Source organism: Chenopodium album, chromosome 27, assembly GCF_948465745.1.
Source record: "Chenopodium album chromosome 27, dcCheAlbu1.1, whole genome shotgun sequence".
NCBI lineage: Eukaryota > Viridiplantae > Streptophyta > Magnoliopsida > Caryophyllales > Amaranthaceae > Chenopodium > Chenopodium album.
In genome coordinates this window covers 26,194,305-26,219,805 of record NC_137860.1, presented here as the reverse complement: position 1 = coordinate 26,219,805, position 25,501 = coordinate 26,194,305, and the positions used below count along the sequence as shown (strand labels likewise).

Sequence of the window (25,501 nt, the reverse complement as noted above, 5' to 3'; positions counted from 1 at the left end):
TGCTTGATCACACCTTTTATGATTGTTAAAGGGAATTTGTACTTGGAATCACGCTTAATAAGATAATTATTAATTTGGTTTAGGCTAATGTGATTTTAATTCAAGTGATCGCCAATAATAGTCTTATTTGTGCATTAATTTCAACCAACATAGATTAAACAGGGTAGGTTTAATATAATGTTTGTATGTTATTCGAAAAGCGCACATGAATACCAGCAGAACAAAGTAGAGGCCTATTTTATAGGGCGGGTCCTTTCTTTTGTAGATTGGATTCGTACCTTCATCCCCGGACCCTATTTGGTTCAAGACCTTATGGAGTAGTTGACGGTCCTTTGGATTGTCTTTTGGGTTTACAAGTTCCTAAAACTTGTTGGCGACTCTTTTTGCTCTTTGTCTTTCCCTTTGGAACGCCACCGTACTTTAGTGTATGATCACAGTGGGGTTCAAGTTTGGGGTTATCGTAATGCCTGAAATATTCCCTACAGTACCCCATGAGTCAATCCATAGGAATTTTACACGTAGGAAATTTGAGAAATATCTTTCATGACTAGAATCGAAAAGATGATGCGAAATCTGGAAAATTCGAAGAACACAGAAACTTACCAAGGCATGTAGGAACTAGCGTCTAGAAAACAGGGCTTGTCGCCCGTAAAAAGTTTCTGTCGCTTGGCGACAGGAGCTTTTTTGCGGCGACAGTCCCTATAGTCTGGCGCCAAGTTCTTCCAATACCGAGCCAGGGGTCTGCCTTCTTGCTTTGACCATTTCTAGTGTTGTTGGCTCGATTTTGCTTATTGATTGAGTTATTTTCTCACTTTTTTGAACCCATATGTGTTCTACATATGGAAATAACCCTCTGGGGGTTCCTGCTTCACCTGCCCAATGGAATATCCCACGATCATGTGCAAAGTTCAGATTTGGGTACGTGTAATGTTTGTGAATCCACCAAACCATGGAGTCGAGTCCGATTTCATCTCGCACTCGCGGAATCTTGTCCATTCGCTCGAACCCTCCCGGTAGGCTTGTGTGCAATGCATATGGATTCTTAACCATGGACCTTTTTGACTTAACCCATATCCTCGACCTTTAGAGAACTAGAGCCATGGTTAGGTTGCAAACTCATCTTGTGACTATATGAACTACTTGTGCACCCTTGCTTGTATTTATTATATATGTGCTAACCGTTTGTTTGACTTGTGTTAAAGACTAAATAAATTGACTAATGACTAAAAAGACTTTGTCTAATTAATTAATTAATTTTGAATTAATTAAAGGCTAATAATTTAATCATTTCGACTTAGTACGACTTTAGGCATGTCCATTTAGAGTAAAATTACTGGAAACAGTCCAGATTAATGTTCCAGCAATGGCGCAGGAATTTGGACTGTGGCGCCGCAGTCTAGTGTCTGTCGCCTGGCGACAATTTTGTCGTCTGGCGACAGGCTCTAAACTGTGGCGACAGTCCTGTTGTTTTAGCGACAGTCCAGTTCTTTTGCTCGAGTCATCACGACGAGTCTAATTAACAGTCTACTAATCGGATTAATCAGTTTGTTAATGGTTCAAACCATGTTTAAGTCTTTAATTGAGTTTAGGCACTTAAAGTCCCATGGTCATACACTAGTAGTCAAAGCATGTCACTCACATACACATAAAGCACACACATAACATGTTTGTCACATTATGACCATGTCTAGAGACGTCATTTTTTTTAGGGGGGTAAGTCGGATATTAATCCTCCAATTTTTAAAATTTTTAATTTCCCTTAAAATATATACCCCATTTTTTCACTTTTTCTTTTAAGTCTTTTAAACATAAAGTCAAGTCAATTAGAGTCAAATATTAAAACAAATATGGTTTAAATTACAGCGCGTGGTCAAGAAAGGAAGGGCGTTTAATCAAAGACAACACTTTTGTCCAAGTTTTACTTTTCGACAAACCAATCGGTAGGAAAAGGAAAGCTAAGAAGGCAATGGCTAGTCAAGAAGAACTTAATGAAGTCAAGGGACAGGTAGCCAACTTGGCTGAAATGCTGCAAAACCTATCGCTGCAAATAAGTAATCCTGAAAAACAAAAACAAATGGACCTAATCTAGGAAAGCTTGGGCAAATTGTCCAGCGACTTTAGATTTCAAGAGATTAGCTCTCAAGGGGTCTCGGTGGATAAGGACCTTCTCCCACAAAAGTTCAATCCCAATGACATCCCTAAGTTCAAAGCTATGGACAATCCTTATTTTCATTTAAGAGCTTTTGAAACTGTAATGGGTATTAAGGGAATAGATAGAAAGGCATTTCATTCTGTATTTTCATTATCCTTAGAAGCTGTATGTCAACAGTGGTACTTTTCACTTAATAAAGAAAAGACCTCTAGTTGGGAATCTATTGTGAACGCTTTCATTGAAAGATATAAATGCAATATACAAGTTGAAACCGATCATAGAGAATTAGAAATGCTGAAACAAAAAGAAAACGAGGGTTTCACCTCCTTCTTCAATAAATGGAGGGAAACCACTGCAAAAATGGTTGAAGTGCCTAGTGAAAAGGAATCTGTCAGGATGTTCATTAAAAACCTCCAAGAAAAATATTCTAAGCATCTCAAATATCAAAGCAACTTAAATACTTTCAAAGTGGTATATGACATTGGAATTAACATTGAAGATGACCTTGCTAAACAGAAAATTGCTAGTAACAACTCAAGTAGTGGCTGGAAAAATAAGAAAAACGACAATCCTTCTTCATCCAAATCTACCCACTCAAATAATATTGGCACTTTTCCTCTTAATGAAGTATTAGCAATGAATAATAATCAAGGACAAAAGAAACCATTTAGGAAGAATTATACTCCTATTGGTATGAGTTATGATACCGCATTTGATCGCTTACATGCAAAAGGTCTTATAACTCCTATTGGACCATTTGGGGACCCACCTGTCGAAAGGAGAACGGCTAGCTGGAACCCAAATGAACATTGCAAATATCACCAAGGTAGGGGTCATCCTACAGAGAATTGTTGGAGATTAAAGGAAGCCATTCAAGATTTGATTGATAGTAACAAGCTCCCATTACCTCCTGCAAGTAAGAAACCAAATATCAATACCGCACCGCTGTCGGATTCTTTGGCTATTTCCGACGAAGAAAACCAAGAGGATCCATCTAGTCTCATAGAGCCTATCGAGACCATTGAAGAAGAAATCTTTGAAGATGCTCTCGAATTCCACGGTCAGGAACCCGCAACTAAGCAAGAAGTATTAGCATTGACATTAATACTTTCGGAATTGAAAGAATTAATCTCACAAACCTTCGAGGCCATAAAAGAGAAAAATGAGTTGCTTAAAAATAAACCTCCACTTAAGCAAAAGAAACCATTTCCTCTCCAAGTGATTGACACTCCCAAAAAGAATAATAGGAAATATACTCCAATTGGGACATCATACACAAATATATTCAAGATGCTCTTCGAGAATGGAAAAATCCAACCTCTCGAGCCAAGACCATTTGAATCGCTGAAAAGGACAGACAAATATTATTGTGCATATCATCAATCAGGAGGACATACAATAGAGCAATGCTTCAAGTTTAAGGACTTGGTTCAACGTTTGATTGATGATAAAAAGTTAGTTCGACTTCCACAAGATGCCATGATTAATGGAGTATGGGACAGTGATGATGAGGATGTTTACCTTAAAGACATTGAAAAAACTCCTCTATCAACAATATACCCAATAAGTGACATTTGGGACGAAGAGGACTCACCCATAGATGTCCTCACTAGGTCCGGGAGAATACAACCTCCCATTTCAACACAACCCATACCTTCTATTCAGCAAATTCCCGTGCCTATTATAGAAGACAACGATGTTGTCAAACAGCTAAAAAAGACTAAAGTAGAAATGAATGTATGGAAACTTTTAGCCACATCTCGAGAACATAGAGTCGCAGTCATGGATGCACTGGCTAAGGTAGGCATAGATTCGGACACCACTCCTGAGGGACTTGCAAACTTCCTCACGAGCGATCTCCCAAGTCCAATTAATTTGATCACTTTTTCGGATAAAGATCTACCACCGGAAGGTGACAAACACAATAAAGCTCTAAACCTCACAGTCATATGCAAAAGAATGAATGTCCCTATGACTCTTGTGGATAACGGTTCAGCAATTAATGTGTGCCCATTTAGAACCGCAAGAATGTTAGGAATAAGAGATGAGGATTTATCCCCGTCAACCCAAGGAATAAGAGCCTATGATAATTCACGTCGTCAAGCATTAGGGACGATCACTATGAACGTAACGGCAGGCGCAATTGAATATGCTACTACATTTCAAGTAGTAGATATCAAAGCATCTTTTAACTTGCTATTAGGACGCCCTTGGCTTCATGATTTAAAGGCCGTCCCTTCGTCTCTCCATCAACAAGTAAAGGCTATAGTTGGAGGCATTCCAATTACCATTGATGCTTCATCTATAAGGATTAAAATAGTAGAAAATCCACTAATTAACGTGGAACACGACGAAAACGATGAAGATTTGTGGGGCTTTAGCGAAGAGGTCTCCTTAATAGAGGAAGATGAAAGGACCCCTCTTCATTATGACCTCCACTCAAACATGATAACAAATGCTATCCTAAGAAAACAAGGACACTTCCCTGGAATGACTTTAGGAAAGAAGAAAGGAGTAGCTGAACACATGGGCTTACCTGGCCTCCCTAAATTGGATACTTTCGGACTTGGTTTTGAACCAACCCGCGAAGACCTTAAACGAGCCCAGGAAAAATCAAAAGCACGAAGAAATGCCCGCATACAAAAAAAGGAAATACCCATGGATCAATATCCTCTCACTTTAAACGGGCAATTTATAAGAGAAGGAGAGGATTACCCTTGTCACGAATTTCCTGAACCCTTTGTTGTGAATGGTATAAGGCAGCCTGGGTTCGAAATCTTTTTGGATTGTTGTTTCCTAGACGAGATCCCAGCTCCAACATATAAGGAAAAGGCACCCCCTTGTTTCGACTTTAATGTCATGGGACTCCTCTTTGGAAGGGAAAAGAACGAATCAAAATATGCGGAAGATGATTCTTCACTTATCCAAGCAGTTCTCCAAAGCGAAAATTTCGATCCCTCCGAACTTATCACTCCAATAGAAGATCAAGAGCGTGGATGGCGCAAGACAGTGAAGATAGTTATTATAAATGGAAAGAAGATTTCAATAACTACAGGGCAAGGACCAATATTCAAAGAGTCGTCTGAGTCAGAGTCTGAGTTAGAGTCTTCCCTCATCGAGTCTTCTAAGTCTTTAGTTGTAGCGCCCTCACCTTCTTTTTCTACTCTTAGGATAGTTAGCAATCAAGTCCCAACGGACATCTCTTTATTTGATGTAATGACTTCTGAGTTTAATAATATGTCTTCTTCCCCTTATTCCTCTTGTTTTTCTTTATCTAAAGATGACGAACATTGCTTAACTAATGATGAAAATGACAAAGAAATAATTAAAGCAATGGAAACACTTGAAAATAAGACACCAATAATTGAGGATACAGAAACGGTTGATATCTCAAAAGATTCAACCATTAAAAGAGAAGTTAAAATCGGACTGACGCTAAACAAAGAAGAAAGAACCGATCTAATTAATCTGCTTAAAGAATTTATCGATGTATTTTCTTGGTCATACGAAGATATGCCAGGCATTAATAGAGAAATAGCTCAACACACCATACCATTAATTCCAGGAATGAAACCTGTAAAACAAAAGTTACGTCGAATGAAACCCGACGTGGCCCTTAAAATAAAAGAAGAAGTACAAAAACAAATAACTGCAGGTTTTATCCGGGTATCCAAATACCCCGAATGGGTCGCCAATGTTGTCCCGGTTCCGAAAAAAGATGGTAGAGTCCGAATGTGTGTCGACTATCGAGATTTAAATAAGGCAAGTCCAAAGGACGACTTCCCTTTGCCACACATCGATATTTTGGTAGATAACACAGCAAACCATGCACTTCTCTCATTTATGGATGGATACGCAGGATACAATCAAATCCTCATGGCCGAAGAAGATATGGAGAAAACAACATTCATAACGCCTTGGGGTACTTATTTCTATACGGTAATGCCATTCGGGTTAAAAAACGCGGGTGCTACTTACCAACGAGCAGCAACTGCCCTACTCCATGATATGATGCATAAAGAAGTGGAGGTCTATGTGGATGACATGATCGTAAAATCAAAAGACCGCCAAGGACACCCAATAGCCTTAAAGAAATTCTTTGAAAGGTTAAGAAAATACAACATGAGGTTAAACCCCTCTAAATGTGCTTTTGGAGTTACCTCAGGGAAACTCTTGGGTTACGTCATAAGCTCTAGAGGAATAGAGATAGATCCCACCAAAATTAAAGCAATCATGTCCATGCCACCGCCCAAAACCGAAAAACAAATTCAAGGCATAAAATTCAACGAGCAAAGCAAATTAAGCAGAATGATTTTCGAATTTTTCGAAAATTCGCGAACAAGAACGCGTAATTCATCAAAAACCGAGTAGAGTTTGAGCAAAACTTACATAGATCGGGAAAATAGATAAGAAGAGCTTCGATTTGCAACAAGTTTGAGCGAATTTGGTTGAGAAACGAGCAAGAACGAGTAGATTGAAGTTTTCGCGAAATTTGTGAAGCAGAGCAGCGAAATGAGAAAGAAGAAGAAGACGGGTTTAAAACCCCGATTCTGTCGCCAAACGACAAAATTTTCGCGAGGCGACAGACTCTGTCGCGTGGCGACAGATGCAAAAGTTCGCAACAGGTGTCTCTGGTCAGCGCTGGAGCGGCGACAGGGTGTTGGGCTTTTCCTTATGGTTTTGTGGGTCCGTTTTAGTAATTTGGGTTCCTTGGTACGCCAGTTAGCCCCTTTAAGCAAATTGACATGATTCAGTCAGCTTGATCAAAATGCTTGAGTGATCGACCTGATGAAAGATCGTCTCACTTTAGCTTAAAGCGCCTACGTATTGGCTCATAATAGAGCACCGAAATAATGGTTCAAGGCACCGAAATAATGGTTCAAGGCACCGAAATATTGGTTCAATAGACGCGCCAAAGTAATGGTTTACAAAAGACAAAAGCACCAAAGTACCGGCACGAATGTAAAAAACAATGATAAATAATGATATTAAGGGTCAATAGGTAAAGTGATTCTTTGGCAATGTCTCAACATAAAGGGAAATTGTTTGGCGGCGAAGTACGGTCGTGACGAGGTAGTGTCACAAATGGTGGAGATGGCGAAGCAAGGCCACCTTCGGCGGTCCCTCAAGGTAAAGAAGAGATTGTCTAATAGCGGCGACATACTGCTGTGGCGACGTATTGCCACACCCAGGAGATGACGACATACAGTTATTTTCGACGATGTTCCCGAAATATTGTGGAGGATTGTCACCAAGAAATTGAAGGCGACGACATATAGTTATCTTCAACGATGGCGTTCACGAAATACTGTGGAGGTTGTCACAAACAACAAGAGCAACAGCAAAATGGTTACTTTCAGAGACGTGTGCTCGACGGTGCAAGATACGCGTTTCTTAACTCTTTTATCTATTTTAACTAATGATTAGTTTGCAGGTATCGGCGTTATAAGAATGATTTGGGATCGCAGAACGTTTTGAATCATTCTCCGTCCCTATCGATACTTTGACTTTCGTTTTCGAAACTTAAGTTTCTCCAAACTCAGTCAAAGTGGGGGCTTCTGTAGACACCAAATTGTGTCTCCCCAAAACCAAACCCAGTGTTGAATACCTGTCACGTCGAACCATAATCGAATAAGGTGAAAGTGTGAAAAGTCAAGTGATGCGGTTAGTTTTTATTAAAATCCTTCTTTCTGTTTTCGAAAACCCCTCTATTTTATGAAAACGTCCAATCCAGTTTATTTTGGTCCATGATAAGGGTCCAATAATAGTGTAGTTGTATGGGGCTTGAAAAGACCTTTCCAACGATATATTATAAGCCCAATTCCGATGAATAATGAGGAAGTTATGGCCAAAATACTAAACTGGGCCCAAACCGGATTTTACCTACGACCCAATGATCATGTGGAGGGTCCAAAGGTTTAATCCTATTCCTAAACTGATTAGGATTGATTAGAATCTTCTATAAGTTTCTAAAATATCTTAATTATCCTTTTTTGAAAAGATAAGATCATAGAATTTGATTTGAATATAAACTTTCCTTTTTTAAAACTTTCCTAATTCTATTCGGATTTAAATATGTTCAAAGACAGTCAGATATTATTTTCGTGCCTCATATTTTTTATCCAAATTTTATATGGTTGGATAGATCTTGAAATTATCTTTCCAATGATATATTATAATAATAAATCCGAGCTATAACGACAAAGATATTAAAGATATACGAAACTCTATCCAAAACTGACACCCTTTGACTATTTCGTCCATATCTTTTTATCTACAAAAGATTTTAATCTGATTCCAATTGAATTTGAAAGTAGACTTCAAGAGCTTTCCAACGACATATTATATGACTTATTTGGACTTCTAGATCAAAAGATATGATTAAAACAAAATCCGCAAAAAACTGTCTTGTCGCGAAACGACAGGCTTGTCGCCTCGCGACAGACTCTATCGCCTGGCGACAGGATAAATTTCTGGCGACAAGGTCGGTTTGTTAGCGACAGAGTGGAGTTTTATTCCTTATCAAATTCTATGTTTTATTCCGGACTATTTTTCTTATAAATAGGGTCCGAATTCCTGTTTTCAGAAATCATTCACAATCATCAATTCTTCCTTAATTCTTTTCTTTCTCTCTTTCTAAACTAGCTTTTTACAAAATACAATATTCCGCATTCACAAGACTTAGAATCTCTTAGCCAAGTTCGAAGTTGCCTTCGCCTTAGACGTGAAAGGTTGATATTTTCTGAGGGTTTGGTCCAAAACTAGTCTAAACTTTATTTAACTTGATTCAATTTAATTCTTTAATTATTTAATTATTGTTTATTATTTTCATTGAAGTTTACTAACTTGTGTATTTTGTTATTAGAAAGAGGTACGAGGCTTCAAAGTATGTAATCTTATTACTCTCTTTCAATGTAGAAAGCATGCTTATTATTGTTTAATTCCTAGTATCATGTTAGGATGTTATTTTATGCTTTCTAGTATCATGTTTAGGGTGCCTTTACTCTTTCTAATATCATGTTATCATGTTAGTACCATGTTAGGTTTAAATCTTTGATCTTTATTGTTTAGTGACATGCTAGGGATTGTTATTAATATTGTTAGTATCATGCCTAGGATCTTGCTATTATTATTAAGCTTTATTATGCCTTATCATGCTATTATCATTATTGTTCTTGATTTATTATTATGTTGCTTGATATTATTTTATTGTTATTGCTTGATCACACCTTTTATGATTGTTAAAGGGAATTTGTACTTGGAATCACGCTTAATAAGATAATTATTAATTTGGTTTAGGCTAATGTGATTTTAATTCAAGTGATCGCCAATAATAGTCTTATTTGTGCATTAATTTCAACCAACATAGATTAAACAGGGTAGGTTTAATATAATGTTTGTATGTTATTCGAAAAGCGCACATGAATACCAGCAGAACAAAGTAGAGGCCTATTTTATAGGGCGGGTCCTTTCTTTTGTAGATTGGATTTGTACCTTCATCCCCGGACCCTATTTGGTTCAAGACCTTATGGAGTAGTTGACGGTCCTTTGGATTGTCTTTTGGGTTTACAAGTTCCTAAAACTTGTTGGCGACTCTTTTTGCTCTTTGTCTTTCCCTTTGGAACGCCACCGTACTTTAGTGTATGATCACAGTGGGGTTCAAGTTTGGGGTTATCATAATGCTTGAAATATTCCCTACACTAGTTTGATCGATTTAATTCAAGCTTTAAATTTTAAGAAAACAAATTCAAACTCCAATTCCTAAAATTTTGACCAAATAACCGATTGGAATTGCCAAGTGCAATGATATTGGAAACTCGATGATATAGTAAAGGTAAACAATTGTTAATAGTATCCAAATCACAAGAAAAATAAAAATATACGAACAACAAATTAATAACGCCCACCGTGGGGCTCGAACCCACGACCACAAGGTTAAGAGCCTTGCGCTCTACCAACTGAGCTAGACGGGCTTGTTTGTACACTTTGGCGGATACCGGAGCACCCATGTTGGTAGAGTTTGAACCTTGATCCAATAATCATGTGGCCCAACCGTACAACAAATCTTCTCTCATGTAGCATATGTAAATGGTAAATCTGTAAAATTCGAATTATTTTACCGTGCAGTAAATTTTGTAGAAGAAGTGGCAGCTTGGAGAATTAATTGGTAGGCATTTTCCATGCAAGTGATTAATCTTTGGTGATCGATGAAGCCGTTTTCAACTACTAAACCGATTCTTAGATTATCCATGTAACTCATCACTGAAACTGTTAAACTCTGCAATAGCAACATACATTTGTAAATCTTTTGTTGAACATTGATAGATGTTACATAAATTTACGTCCTACTAAGTGTATGTATTAGAATGTGACCACTGACCACATACTAAACCAATCTATAATAGATGAAAACCTATTGTTATACTGGTAGTAGATTAAAGTAAGGAGTTAATTAATTAAGTTGTGATAAGGAAACAACTTCGCAATAAATGTGTTAGTTGAAGGTATATACTGACGGTCGATGGAGGAGTAGTAATGATGGAAGATATATATACGTAGTATAAGATATCTAAAAGACTACTACTTGTATAAGGGACAAATTAAATGGGGTAATAATTAAATCTTAGATTTTATGACTTTTTTTACGTTTACCACTTAAAAAATTCACGAAATTGTTTTTTACTATCAAAACTTCTCACAGTTTATTTTACCACAAAAAGAGAGCTAAAAACTGTTTTTCACCACCTACCGGCCGTAAAAACAACCATTAATTTAACGAATTTTATAAATTTTTTATCGGTTTTGTGCCAAAGACATGTTCTTTAATGGTTTTGGGAGTTATTTTACCCCTTTGATCCAATTTGAGGTTGGAATAATTGACAAAACAATATCACAAAAGTCTCGTTTTGCCTATGGAAAATATCTCAATTTGCATGGAGCACGTAAAACAAGGCTTTTGCGACCATTTTTTGTCATATCTAACCTCAAATTGGTCCCAATATGACCCCAAATTATGGGATGTTAATTAAAGACATTATTTTTTTAATCCATCTGATTTAACTGTTCTCTTGTCAGTACAACAAATGTTAAAAAACAGTTTTTAGAAATTTCTTTTGTGGTAAAATAAAATTTGAGAAGCTTTGGTGGTAAAAAACAACTTAGTGATTTTTTTGGTGAAAAAAGTAAAATAAAAAAAATAAAAAAAAAAAAAAAAATTCAGATTTATGTGGAGTATTTTGTTTGAACATTTATGAAATTGAAGAAGAGAATAAAGATGAATCTAACCAAGTTCAATCTAGTTGGTACGAAGTAAAAGCCTTTGATGGGATGATCAGCAATACTGGTGTGCTGAGTTGGACCAATCAAATTCGTGATTGCAAAGGTTGAATTTTTCCAGCTTTTTTCAAAGGTCCGAGCTGCTGCCTGCAAGAGTGACCTTGCATGAATATCTTATTATAGTTGTGTTTCCAAACAATAATGAATTCTTAGTATACTAATGCTTGATAACAAAAAATTTATGTCAGCAAAAATAGTTCCAGTTCATTAAAAATAATGGGAAATTCTCTGTTTCTCATGGTGAGAAACAAAATTTGTTTCTCATGATGGCATTTTCGTGAATAAATCAACAACTTTTTCAATATTGTGGGCTCCACAGTTAAATAAAGTTGAAAAAGTTGTTGATTTATTCACAAAAATGCCCCCATGAGAAACGAATTCGTTTCTCACGGTGAGAAACTGGGGTTTCCTCAAAAATAATTGAAGTTCATAAAAAATATTTCAATTTATAAAATTAATTTCAGTTCAGAAAAATTATTTTAATTCAATAAAAATTAAGGCTTTGTTAACTTCATCTTATTTCTAATAAATTAAAATTATTTTTAAAACTGGATTTATTTTTACTAAATACTATTTTTAAAGTGAAGTAAACAAGATTTAAGGTGAAGAGAATAGGGCCTTGAATTCTTGAAACCAGTTCAAAAGGTCGTTGATAATTGTAATCAGATATATAGTGTAGAACTGTAGATGCATATATATACTTGTACTTCGTTTATAATAGTTACGAACCTTAAAGCCTCCGAATATCTTTATAGCATCAAGGGTCCAAGCCGTGAGATAGATGGCACCAATGCTTTTCCTTTTTCTCTTCATAATTTTATGGACTTTCATGATGAAATTGAGTGGATTTCCAACATCTTCCTCCTTATATTTTGGTAGTGATAGTTCAATCACTGAAATTTTATTTCCCCATGTTTTTCCTTTGCGCATTTCTTCCGGATTTGCATATCCCTTCATACTCCTTGTATTGAGGGCTATTGATGCCGTCATGCGGCTGTTGTTTGATCGTCGTTGGTCTATTTCTTGGATATACAATTGAGTTGCAAAAGAGATTATACCAATAATAACATCATTGACAGTCTGTGAAAAAGGATGCAAACGTTAAATCATACAATTATGATTTGAGGTGACTAGGTTTGTCGTATACATACACTACACCCATTGTATTGTTATGTTGATGTGTATAAGATATATTAAAGATGTTAAAGTATGTTAGGCCTTGTTCAGTTCACCTAGAAAAAAAATATATATATAATAGTTTCTGTTTAGTAAAATTAAGTTCAGTTCAATAAAAATAAGTTCAGTTCAGTAAAATCAATTTTAGTTCAGTAAAAATCAATAACTCTTAAGAATAATTATGATAGAGAATCAGTAATTTCAGTTCAGTAATATTAATTAAAGTTCAGTAAAAATAATTTAAGTTCAATAAAAATAATTTCAGTTCAGCAAAAATAAAGTGAAGTGAACAGGGCCTTAGTAGTAAATGGATATGTATTGATCCATGTTACATGCATGTAATTTTTTTTTTTTTTTTTTTTTTTTTTTTTTTTTTTTTTTTTTATGGAATGTAGAAATTATAAAACATGCATAAGCAAAGGTTTTAACACAATTGTCTTACCACTCTGAGAAGTGATTTGATTCTCTTGACATCACTAAGAGGTAGAGTAACTGAACAAACTCTAGCCGAGCTTGGAAGAAGCATGTTGGTAGTCCCGGACCTAATCGGAGTACACTCGTCTTCAAACGACACCACCCTAAGAGTTTGTCCATAATCGTACACCGAAGTAAAAATAGAGGATAAAAACCTAGGCACAACGCTTAAGGTTTTCATCACATTGTGAATAGCCTTTTGTTTTTCTCTTGAAGTATTATTGCTAGTTTTAGTAGGGAAAGTGAGAGGAAGTGTAGGATCATCGACTCTCCGAAGGCAGGTGAAGACAACTCCCATTAGAGAGGTACCATCACCAACAGCATGGTGAAACTTAACAAACAAAGTTGAAGTTGCATTGTTTGTAGGGTAGTTGAATGTGTGAACTTCCCACAAAGGTTTGTTTAGTTGAAATGGTGTTGTAGCTATTTTGGACATGTAATCATCTAAATGCTTACTATAACTTTCTGTTGAAAGACCTTCTGGCAAAATTGGGCCTTTTATGATATGATCTTCAACATTTACTTCCACTTTCTTCCACATATTTCTACCTTTTTTTCCTTTAATCTGCATACACACACGAGTATATATTGGGCAATCAAGAACATTTGTTCAATTAACTATACGACAATTTGCTTTTTATGTGACTTAACTTCTAGATAAAGGTACAACTCTATTGATAACATTATTTTTAATGACAATATCAAAATCTTAAACCTATCATATATAGTACACACTTATTACTATACATCCATAGTCTAACTTAAACTATAGCAGTGACAACTTAATCCAGACAGAAGCAATTTTACTTGTAAATAAGGTTCAAAAATGATAAAGTAGGAGTGTTACCGGAATACAGGAAAAACGGGGATGACTATTGAGAAAAATGCCGTTGAAGAAAGCATAGATACACGAAGTATCAATAGGGATTTCCAATTCGAAAATGGAAAGAATATAGAGTGTCGCAACCTCACTCAAGAAGTATTCTGATGTTGGACTCGCAGGCTCTAACTCATCTAGCTTAGAGCTTGTTTTCTCTAATTTGGCTTTGGTCTTTACTTTCAAATTATTTTCCATATCTAGAAATTCTTTTGAAATATGATTATAGATGTTAACTATCAACTTATAGTTGCATGTATTTATATGCATGTCATGCGTTATTAGAATCACAAATACCATGCCATCGCTATCACGCCAAAAAAATTGTACTACGTAAATCATTCTAGTGCACATAACATAATATTGTATGATATACAATACAATAGCTTGTGGACTATAAGTCTATAACTTACTTTTGTGAAACCTTCTTTACTTCATTAATGGTAGTATATTGTACATATACCATGACTTATTTTACAGAATGGTCACTTAACACATACTTCCTCTGTTCTTTCTTATTTGACCTATTTCTTTTATCACGCATGTCAATACAAAACTTTATCGATCAATAACTTTGATTCTCCATAAGTAAAAATTATAAAAGTTGTATATTACTCGTATGATAGTATTGAGACGAATTTATAAAGATCCCATATGAATATATTTGTCTTTACATATCATTCACAAAAGACGGTCAAAGGAGGGTGAATAGTGTAAAAGTCAAAGCGGAGCAAGTAAAAAAGAACGGAGAAAGTAGTACTTATAACTGTAATATAATTATTACTTTATTAATACAATCACTCAAAAACTTAAACATGTAAACATGTGCATATGTACTCATTAAGGCTATGTTGTTTTGGACTTGGTGTGCACGCAGAAAGAGTGAATTTCGTTGATAAATAGTTCATAGCAATGGTCATAAAATTAACATTTTTTTAGGAGAGAAAAAAAAAAAAAAAAGGCAAATTGAGCCAACTATTGTTTTTCAAAAGTATTAATAGTTAGTTCAATTATTTCTTAATTAAATGAAAAAAAATAAGGGCTTTAACGTGTAATGAAAGTAATAGTTAAGTTTTGGAAGGCTCGTGAGCTCGCTTTCCATTTCATAAACTAAATGTAATTTTCATAATTTAGTTAGGTATCTTTATCATAACATTAATTTGGTGGCAACTGTCTTAAATTGATTAATGAGCTGTCAGCAAAATTAAGACCTAATATATGTATGATATATATATATATTTTGCAAATGTATAGGTGTCGATTCTTCTAAGTTTCAATGTTATCCAGCTTATCCCCTTCACTATTGATTTCCTATTCTTATTTTCACCTATTTCAAATCTAATTAATTCAAATAGTATAATAAGAAAAGATACCAATGCAAAGTACTTCATGAATCATATAAAGGTTAATAAGTTCCAATAAGCTCTAAAAACAACTTAATTAAAAAAGGCATAATAAGAGATGTATGCTATAATAGTAATGCAAAGTACTTCATACAAACAAGTACAAGATAAGGGATGTTAAGTTCACATAAAATAATATTAAGAAAATTGATCTGAATGACAGATTATACATGGTTACCTTTAATTGAACTGAATTAAACTAAAATTAACTAAACTGAAATGAATTTTTTTATGAGAGATGGAAATTAAGAACTAAACTGAACTAAACTAATTGGAGTTGAACTCAATTGAACTGGAATTAAGTTGTAGAGAACAGGCCCTAAGATGAACCCTTAATTTTGTATATACTTCCAAAGTGTCCTTTACTCAGACAGAGCAAAGCGAAGAGGTTCTTTAGCGTAGGCTAGTCAATTTACTTGGAGTAGCTTTCCTGCTGCCCTTGCAGTTGAAGTCATAAGGTAAGCAAGCCTCTCTAGTGAGAGTTCTTAAATTGAGAGTTGGGGGCTATTCATCCCAAATTCCACATGAAAGATATAAGAAAGGGATCACTTTTTTTTTTTTTTTTTTTTTTAAAGCAAGAAAGGGATCACTTCCTTATAAGCTTAAGCACACTCCTTTAGTATGAGGCCTTTTGAGAAGTGTCAAGCCGAAAAACAAATTTGTGCGAACTAAGCCCAAAGCGCACAATATCATAACTAATGTGGACTTAGGCCGACAAATGTGGGTGACCCAAGCCCAATACCCTTGTATTTGTATAATGGCCAATTTTGGTGCCTTATTGTTAGCTTTAGAGTTTATTAAAAAGAAATTTTTTTATTACCTTTTAGGTAAAGGTGAGTTGTTTTAAGTGGGTTGGCGGTGAGGTGGGTTGTTTTAAGGTTGGTGGGGGTGGTTTCAGGGTAGGATGGATTCAAGGCGCGGGGTTATTTGTTGGTTATGGGTGTGGGTGGGTGGGTGTGATTTTGGGAGTGGGATGGGTTCAAGGTGGGTGTGATTTTGGGAGTAGTATAAAAGTACGTTGAAGATATACTAATCTCCATTTCTTTTAGTTGACACATATTTTTTTTAGGAAGTTTATTTTTAGTTGACACGTTTCCTTTTTAGGTAAGTTTATACGACCTTACATTTACTAGTGTACCTATCATTCTCTCGCACTCTCTCTCCTCTCCTTCATATGTGTGTCTGAATTAAACACATCAACTAAATAGAAACGGAGAAAGACAGAAAGTAATACAAAAGCAAATGGTCCCTTTATATGGCCAAAAAAATTTATTCTACATAAATTTTGCAATAATTAGAGGCCATCAAAGAGAATGTCTCTAATTTCAAATAAGATAAGTTCAAATTAATGAGCTTACGCACATAAGTGAGACATACATCTCATATATATATATATATATATATATATATATATATATATATATATATATATATATATATTATATATAGATCATTTATTATTTATTATTTCTTATAACAGTGCGAGCTACAATAATGTATCAAATGTTAACATATAACTAAATTTGCAACCATTAAATTAATAATGTTACACTTGCAATTATAATGCAACAAATATTAATTTCGATGTTGTAGTCTGGAATAATATGGTTTTCAATGTTGAGAAAAGCTCCCTTAACCTTGATGCATTTTCCTTTTTTATTTATAAATATAGGACTTCTTGTCGAAAACTATCTAATAAATCACATATTTTGTGAGAAATTATCTACTAAAAAATGTTGTAATAAACTACCAAATATAGGTAAAATGTTGTAAAAAACTACATGAGAAAAGGTAAATGTTGTAATATACTACCTAGCTGGCTAGCTATACCGGATTTCCACCGTTGACCGACCTCAAAACACTCTCAAAACCACCATTTCATTCCCAAAACTAATACAACTTGCTTGAAAGCGCCTCCACCACACCTAAACCGCCTTTCAACCCTAAAACCACCACCTCTAACCCCTAAAACCACCATTCTGAAGCACTAATAATCTACCCTCACCAACTCGATTAGAATATCTATCCTTCAACCACCCCGAAAATAATCTTACCACCTTAAAAAATAACCCTCACGGTTGGGGGTGTTTGAAGGTGGATCAACGTCTTAAAATTAAGTCAACGGTGGAATTTTGTTCAAAAGTAGAATCTTGCAATATTTTACCTTTTTATTATATGGTAGTATCTTACAACATTTTTTTAATTTGGTAATTTCTCACAAAATTTCGATTTTATTAGGTAGTTTCTTACAAAAGTCCATAAAAATAATAAATTGCTACCTCTTCAATAATCTCTTGAAATAATTTCATACATGAGGTCCCCCTTTTATTTCCCAAATCCAACAATAATTTGGTGTTATATTCTCGGAATATTGACATCTCTCCCGTCTGTGCCCTATGTAATTCTTTCCCGAATCTCAAGACCATCTTTTTCTTTCGTGCTCCTTTGTTAGGGATGTTTGGTCTTCTATGGCCGTACGTAATTGGGTTGACTCCATTGTCTCTTCTTCGTCAGTCCAAGCCCTTTTTCGCTCTCTTAAAACTTCTTCTCACAGGGCTGTTCCTAAGATAGCCATTATGTTCTGGAGCATTTGGAAATGTCGAAATGCCCTTATCTTTAAGAGCTCTGCCCCTACCGCTGATACCATTTTTTGTCATGCTTTTACTCTTTTTCACGAATGGCAATCCCGCTCTCTCTTGGATAATCTACATCCTACTAGTCCACCTGTTCACTCCTCTCCGTCTCCTCCTACCCCTTCTTCTATATCCTGGTCCCCTCCCTCTCTGGGATTTTGTAAACTTAACTTTGATGGCTCTGCTTTCACTAATTCAGCTACGGCTGGTGTGGTCCTCCGTGACCACCTAGGTAACCACATAGCTAGCCGCACTTATAATTTAGGCTCTTGCTCGGCTTTTCTGGCTGAAGCTATTGCTCTTCGTAATGGTCTACTTTTAGCAAGAACCCATAACATCTCCCATATTTTCATTGAAAGAGATAATCTAACTGTTATTAATAATTTACAGGGAAAATTCAGGTGTCCCTGGAAACTGCATCTGCTCATGGACGACATTAAAAAGATTCTGGAGTCTTTCTCAGCTTTTGATTCTCAGCATATATATCGTGAAGGAAATCGAGCAATAGATTATGTTGCCTCTTTAGGCTATTCTACCTCGACACATCAAGATATTGACCCCTTCATAGATAGCAAGTTTTCTTATTTTTTACTTTTCGATAAATTAGGTTACAGTCTTGCGAGAAGACGTTCCTAATTTTCCTGTATCTTACCTTAAAAAAAAAAAAAATCAGAGTTCGTAGTCATGCTACTTTTGTACATTGAATTATTGAGACAAAATATTTAAAGTACATATGCTTCCTTGTTGCATTTTATTTTCACCTTTTCAAATTCTGACTAATAAAATGAGACAGAGAGAATATACCAATTTAACTAGAAAGGATCCTTCTCTTTCTTTATATCTTAATTGCTTTTTTAGATGTTAGTTTTTGGTAAAATTTCCAAAGAATAAATTAAAGACCATGGGAAGAAAGTAAAAGTAAGAAATATTGATCAAGTAATAATAGAGATTGGTGTGCATGTAAAAATATGAGTGAGGGTAAGTAAAGGTGGATAAAATAAGAAAGAACAGTGAGTGAAAATGCGTTAATACAATTACTTCGTAATGTTAAAGCAAATTATAAAATGGAGAAACATTATAAAAAGGTTGTAGGCCGGGTCTATTACTTCCCCCAATAGTTTAAAGGAAAAATTGTTTAGAATAATCCCACCTTTGACCCGTCCGTTCAAAATAATCCTACCTTTGGATTATATTTAAGTAATCCGACCTTTATATATAGCAACTTCGCTCCAAATGGTCCCTGGTGACTTGTAACCGGTTGAGTAGGTAATTTTTTTAATTAAGTTTAATTTACACGTGTCATCATGTGATTAGTCAAAATAATTTTCTATTTTAATTTTGTTTTAAGAAATGATTATTAATATTTAATATTAATTAATTATTTTTTCTTCAAAAAAAAATATTAATTAATTATTTATAATTTTTTAACAAAAAAAAACCTAAAATTAACCCCAGACCCTAGCCCCACCGCGACCTCAGCCAACTCGCCGCCCCTGCCACCAGCCAAACGAGGCCTAGAGCAGCCAGCATCACCGCGCCGTTCTCCTACTCGGAGCTGCTCTCCAAGCCTCCCCTACCCTTTTACCCACCACAACCCGAAATCAAGATGTGCGAAGAGGAGAAGGGCCAAAATTGAGAAGTTGGAAGGGGATAAGGGTCGAAATCGGAACGTGGGGAAGGGGAGGTAGCCGGAAAAGGGATTGGGGAAGGGGAAGGGGGTTGGGATCGGGACAAAGAAAGGATTTCGAGAGTTGGGGGATAGTTTTTACTGGGTTTCGTGGCGGTGGGGAGGGAGGTTCGTGGGGGGGGGGAGGGGAGGGAGGGTGTCAGCGAGAGAGCTTCTGGGTGGTCGGCGCCGCAGGAGAGCTTCTTGGCGGTCGTCGTCGGTGTTGTGGGACAATGGAATCCGGCAGCTCAGCCGGCGGGAACAACGGCGAGGAGGATGGTTTTGGCTAGTGCGGTTTTTTTGAAATAATTAATTAATTTTTCTGGTTTATTTTTTTAAAGAAAAAAAAACTTTTGTTAATTTTTTATTTTAATTTTTTTGACCAATCGTAGGCCAACATGTGTCAGGGCAACTTGTTATAACAGGTTAGTTGACCAGTTGGGACCATTGGGAGCGAAGAGGATGTAAAGGTCAGATTATTTAAAAATAATCTAAAGGTGGAATTATTTTAGGCGGACGGGCCAAAGGTGAGATTATTCTGGACACTTTTTCTTAGTTTAAATTCTTCCCATTTTCCTTTGACATGCCACACGTGCGTATGCCATGCACATTTTAGATTATTGTTAGTATTTTTAATTACATGTTAGCTTAATTAAAATTATAAAAGATATTTTGAAAGTAATTAATTAGTGAGACCAAAGAAACAATCAAGATTTTTAGATTAGGTAAAGTGTATGTTTGCAAATTTTGAGGTTCAAATGCACAATAAATGTACGCATAAAAAAGTTCGTGGTTCTTAAGTTTAATCAAAGCAATCCTAGGATCATCCCGTGTTGTACATAGGGACATAGGGTTAAATCAATTTTTGGTACAGCACATAATAATTATAGCACCTAACAACTACTTGTTGTTAGAGTGTTAGGAATGCTCTCTTTGATATTTATTGTCAATTATTACTCGTAGTTTTTCATTTGAATATGTATATACCTGGTACATAAAGATCACGTAGAAATAAAGTAATATAATTACTAGTTGTCACGAGTCTCCTGCCATTATTGGTCTCTTGATTGTAGTTTTTTCAGCATGAATAAATCAAAATACATTTCATTTTGATGCATAGTAAATGGGAAGTACATCGTAGATTAATTAGACTTTAGAGATGTTTGGATGTGCGATGTCCTAGAAAAGGCACTGCCTGAAAATGCATCTTGTCCGATATATATATATGGTCTCATACACTCATGTCAAGAGGGTGCGGGATTGAAGTTACGCAAGGTTCTGCTTAAGTGTGGAGAACAATTGATAATAATAAAACCTATTAAGACGTCTCTAACAACATTTCACATGTATATATTTATCTCAAATATAAATAAATTACAAAACATCGTTAAATGAGAATGTAGATAATGCAAAAGTCAAATTAAGTTTTCATATCTCAAATGTGTGAAATTTGATTGATCGGATAATAGAAATAAATAGAGCAAGTATGCAAGTACAAGCACTAAACAACAATAATGATTTAATAAGAGTACATTTTAGACAACGAGATAATTATGAACACATCATATTCTTGCACGACAAAAACAACTTGGATATAAATGCAAAAAGCAAAAACCAACAACCCCCTCAAAAAAATTAAAAATCTCGTACTAGTAATAATTTTGTGACAACATTCTCTACTCATGTAACATAGTACTGTAATATGAATGTAGTAAAATCTGAATTAATCATATCAATTTACAGTGCACGGTAGATTCTGAAGAAGAAGTGGCAGCTTGGAGAATTAAGTGATAAGCCTTTTCCACACAAGCAATTAATCTTTGGTGATCGATGAAGCCATTCTCAACTACTAAACCAATTCTTAGATGATCCATGTAGCTCATCACCGAAATAGTTAAACTCTGCAATAAAAACATCGATATTCGTAAATTGTTAATTAATCATGCGTATATACACATCATAAATAAAAAAAAAATAAAAAAAAAAAAAAATAACGTCCTATTAAGGCTCTGTTAGGCTACTTTGATGTTATTTATTTTATCTGAATTGAGCTTATTTTATTTTATGCCGCGTGAACATAATTTACATATCTTGTTTTAGCATTATAATATTTGAGAAGAGAATTAAGATGAAACTAACCAAGTTCATTCTGGTTGGTGCGAAGTAAAAGCCACATACAGGGTGATTGCCAATACTGATGTGCTGAGCTGGACCAGCCAAATTTGTGATTGTAAAGCTTGAATTTTTCCAGGTTTTTTCAAAGATCCGAGCTGCTGCCTACAAGGGTCATTAATTCATTATCACTTGTGTAATTAAAGTAACATATGTGTGTGACGAGAAACGAAAAGCAACTAAACATAAGTTAAGGCGTGAACAAACATGCATGAATTATTGAATTGTTGCAATGTTACTGGAACAAATGTAATAGACGTAAATAAACTAATAATAAGGCAATGGTATATAATTTATGTGACTATGTATGTATATTATGAAATTAGATATTAAAGGTCTAAGACATGGGTCAATGTATATTTAAGTATCTAACAATAGTATAGTAATCATAAACGTAGATGCATATAAATAACAAACCTTAAAGCCTCCGAATATCCTTATAGCATCAAGGGTCCATGCCGCAAGATAAATGGCACCAACACTTTTGACTTTTCTCTTCATAATTTTATGGACATTCATGACAAAATTGAGTGGATTTTTAAGATCATCCTCCTTAAATTTTGGGAGTGATAATTCAATAACAGAGATTTTATTTCCCCATGTATTACCCTTACGCATTTCTTCTGAAGTTGCATATCCCTTGATACTCCTAATGTTTAAAATTATTGATGCGGTCATGTTGCTATTATGTGTTCGTCCTTGGTCTACTTCTTGGATATACAACCGAGTTGCAAATGATATTATTCCGGTTATAACATCATTAACAGTCTGTAAAAAAAAGTCACAAATTAACATCAAAACAAATATATATGTCAATATCTAGTTATCTAATTCTGCTATATTCAATAAATATGTCGTACAAGACTTGCATAAAAAGTACGTAATAAATGTCAAAGTAAATATATTGGAAATAATAAAGCCACAAATTAAATATACGTTTAAAATCACTTATCTTTGGTGACTCTATAAAAATTATAAATTATAAATTAAACGTTAACTGTCTTACCACATTTAGAAGTGACTTAATTCTCTTGATACCACTGAGAGGTAGATTGACTGAACAAACCCTAGCCGAGTTTGGAAGAAGCATGTTGGAATGCCCAGACCTAATTGGAGTACACTCGTCTTCAAACAACACCACCCTAATAATTTGTCCAAAATCGTATATTGAAGTAACAATAGAAGATAGAAATCTAGGTACAATGGCCAATGTTTTCATTACATTGTAAGTAACACTATGTTTTCCTCCTAAAGAAGAAACGCTAGTTCTCGAGGGTATAGCAATAGGAAGCGTAGGATCATCGACTCTTCGACAGCAAGTGAGGAGAACTCCCATGAGTGAGACACCATCAGCAATAGCATGGTGAAACTTAAAGATCAAAGTTGAAGTTGCATTGTTTGTAGGGTAATTGAAAGTGTGAACTTCCCACAAAGGTTTGTTTACTTGATATTGTGTTGTAGCTAATTCAGACATGTAATCTTCTAAATGCTTACTATAAATATCTCGTGATAGACCTTCTGCCAAAATTGGGGATTTTATTATATGATCTTCCAAATCTACTTCCACTTTCTTCCAAAATTTTCTTCCATTTTTCCCTTCAATCTGCTCATAAAGTCATAAATGTACATTCAATATAACACATGCATGTAAAATTTAAATGTCCTACGGAAGTATAACTATGCAAAAAGAGATTTTTACATTACTTTTTTCCTAATTCCGAGCTCAATTTGGAATCTTATGGAACCAAATGACCATACCCATAAAATATAAACGGAACATTTTTCCACACACAAATCGAGAAATTTTTTTTAATGATTGGCCACTGACGGGAACAATTAAGTGGTAGCAAAATCTTTTTTTTTTTTTTTTTTTTTTTTGTGTTTTTAGTGATAGTAAAATAAAATAAATTTTAAATAGATAGCAAAAATCAAAATGTTGCTTTTTAGCAGTAGTAACAGTCAATTTTTTCTAATTTTTTTTTATTACGAGGATTGTTTCAAAATATAAATTCATCTAGGACTTGCAAATGGGAAAAAAATCTATAGACGTATGTTACATATCTTTGCAATTTACCATGAGTGCAACTTAAGTTAGTAATATGACTACTAAATTGGGCTAATAATAGTACAATAATATACGGAGTATCTATTATTAATAAATTAAATTAAAATTATAAAAAGTTGATATTTTGAAAATATAAATTATGACTATCTTTTTTTTTTTTTTTTTTGACAAAAAAATTATGACTATCTTAACAAGTAATAATTGCATGACTATTTAATCTTATCTAGTGTACCTATTAACATTGTCAAAGTGTTGTAATGTTGTATATGAATAGTACAAAAGTGAAATTAAAGTACTTTAAAAAAAAACAGAGGAAGTATTATGAGGAAACAAGATTGTAGAAAATGAGAGTGGTTATAGCAAGGGAGAGATATAAACTATAAAGTATGAGTATTACCGGAATACATGAAAAACGGGGATGACTGTCAAGATAGACACCCTTGAAGAAATCGTAGAAACTCGAAGTATCAATAGGGATCTCCAATTCAAAAATTGTAAGAACATAGAGTGTTGCAATCTCACTCAGGAAGTATCCTGATGTAGGACTTATTGGCTCTAACTCATCCATCTCAATGTTTTTTTCCTCTGTTTTGGCTTTGATTTTAACTTTCAGACTCTTTTCCATATTTACTATTTCTTTATACCAAATTGTATTTGGAAAGATTAATTGTTACCAAATTGTATGTTCTCAGACCAATTTATAGTTGCATAAATTTATATATGGGTGAAGATTAACGTGTTCATTAAAGCTGGGAGAGTAGCGTTGGATCACAATCATAAATGATTAAATTCCATGATCTCTCTGTAACATGAGCTAAAATTATTCTAGAGCACGATATAGATTCAATGATTACAGGTTACAGTGACGGATCTAGAATTTTCAAATAGAGTAGCACATTAAATTAATCATATAATGATCCTATATATACTTCGCATTAATTAACCAATGGAATGAAAATTGGGGATCAAGAAAGAAATATATAAACTAAACAAACTAGACGTTAATTCCCATAGTAGAGTTCTTACTATATTGGCACTAAAATCACCATTTGGCCAATGTTAGTATATCTTGTCTTAAAAAAACTAGTTTATAAGATGTTTGGTTTAGGTTAGTGCCTGTTTTGATTTGTTGAACTAAACTACTACGTAAATTGTTTATGAGAGAAGGAAATTAAGTGCTGAACTGAACGGAACTGAGCTGATTGGAGCTGAACTAAACTGAACTAAAATTAAGTTGAAGAGAACAAACCATTAATGTATAATTAGGGTGTTAATTGATGTTCAAAGTTTTACATAAGTCAAAGAGATCAATTACTCTGTAACTATTAAGTAATACTCCGGATGAAACAGATAGAGTATATAATTGCATTAAGGTATATATGAGGGAAATCCATCTGTAATGCTAGCTGCATCCGCCCATGCTTGATGTTGGTGTACAATTCAATAAATCAATGAACTTATTGCATGCCAACATTAATAACTCATTTTAGCATATCTAGTTATGCGCTTCTTTATGCTATTAATGCTAGCATTGCAAAACACAATTT

At 34.6% G+C, this 25,501-nt stretch overlaps 2 protein-coding genes and 1 non-coding gene across 3 annotated transcripts; all 3 read right to left on the bottom strand.

The window, feature by feature from the left end:
• Positions 1 to 9,943: 9,943 nt before the first annotated feature.
• On the bottom strand, positions 9,944 to 14,238 carry LOC145620453 (wax ester synthase/diacylglycerol acyltransferase 6-like). The gene is made up of 5 exons (XM_081675129.1): positions 13,986 to 14,238; positions 13,107 to 13,703; positions 12,218 to 12,568; positions 11,438 to 11,575; positions 9,944 to 10,430 (listed from the first exon to the last, which is right to left on the bottom strand). The coding sequence occupies exons 1-5, from the start codon at positions 14,211 to 14,213 to the stop codon at positions 10,269 to 10,271; spliced, it is 1,476 nt and encodes a 491-aa protein (XP_081531255.1). The 5' UTR covers positions 14,214 to 14,238; the 3' UTR covers positions 9,944 to 10,268.
• TRNAK-CUU (transfer RNA lysine (anticodon CUU)) lies at positions 10,053 to 10,125 on the bottom strand. The gene has a single exon. It is a non-coding gene; the product is annotated as a tRNA-Lys (tRNA).
• A 7,057-nt stretch (positions 14,239 to 21,295) lies between the features above and the next one.
• LOC145619866 (wax ester synthase/diacylglycerol acyltransferase 6-like) lies at positions 21,296 to 24,579 on the bottom strand. The gene is made up of 5 exons (XM_081674555.1): positions 24,352 to 24,579; positions 22,896 to 23,492; positions 22,307 to 22,657; positions 21,857 to 21,994; positions 21,296 to 21,618 (listed from the first exon to the last, which is right to left on the bottom strand). The coding sequence occupies exons 1-5, from the start codon at positions 24,577 to 24,579 to the stop codon at positions 21,445 to 21,447; spliced, it is 1,488 nt and encodes a 495-aa protein (XP_081530681.1). The 3' UTR covers positions 21,296 to 21,444.
• Positions 24,580 to 25,501: the final 922 nt, after the last annotated feature.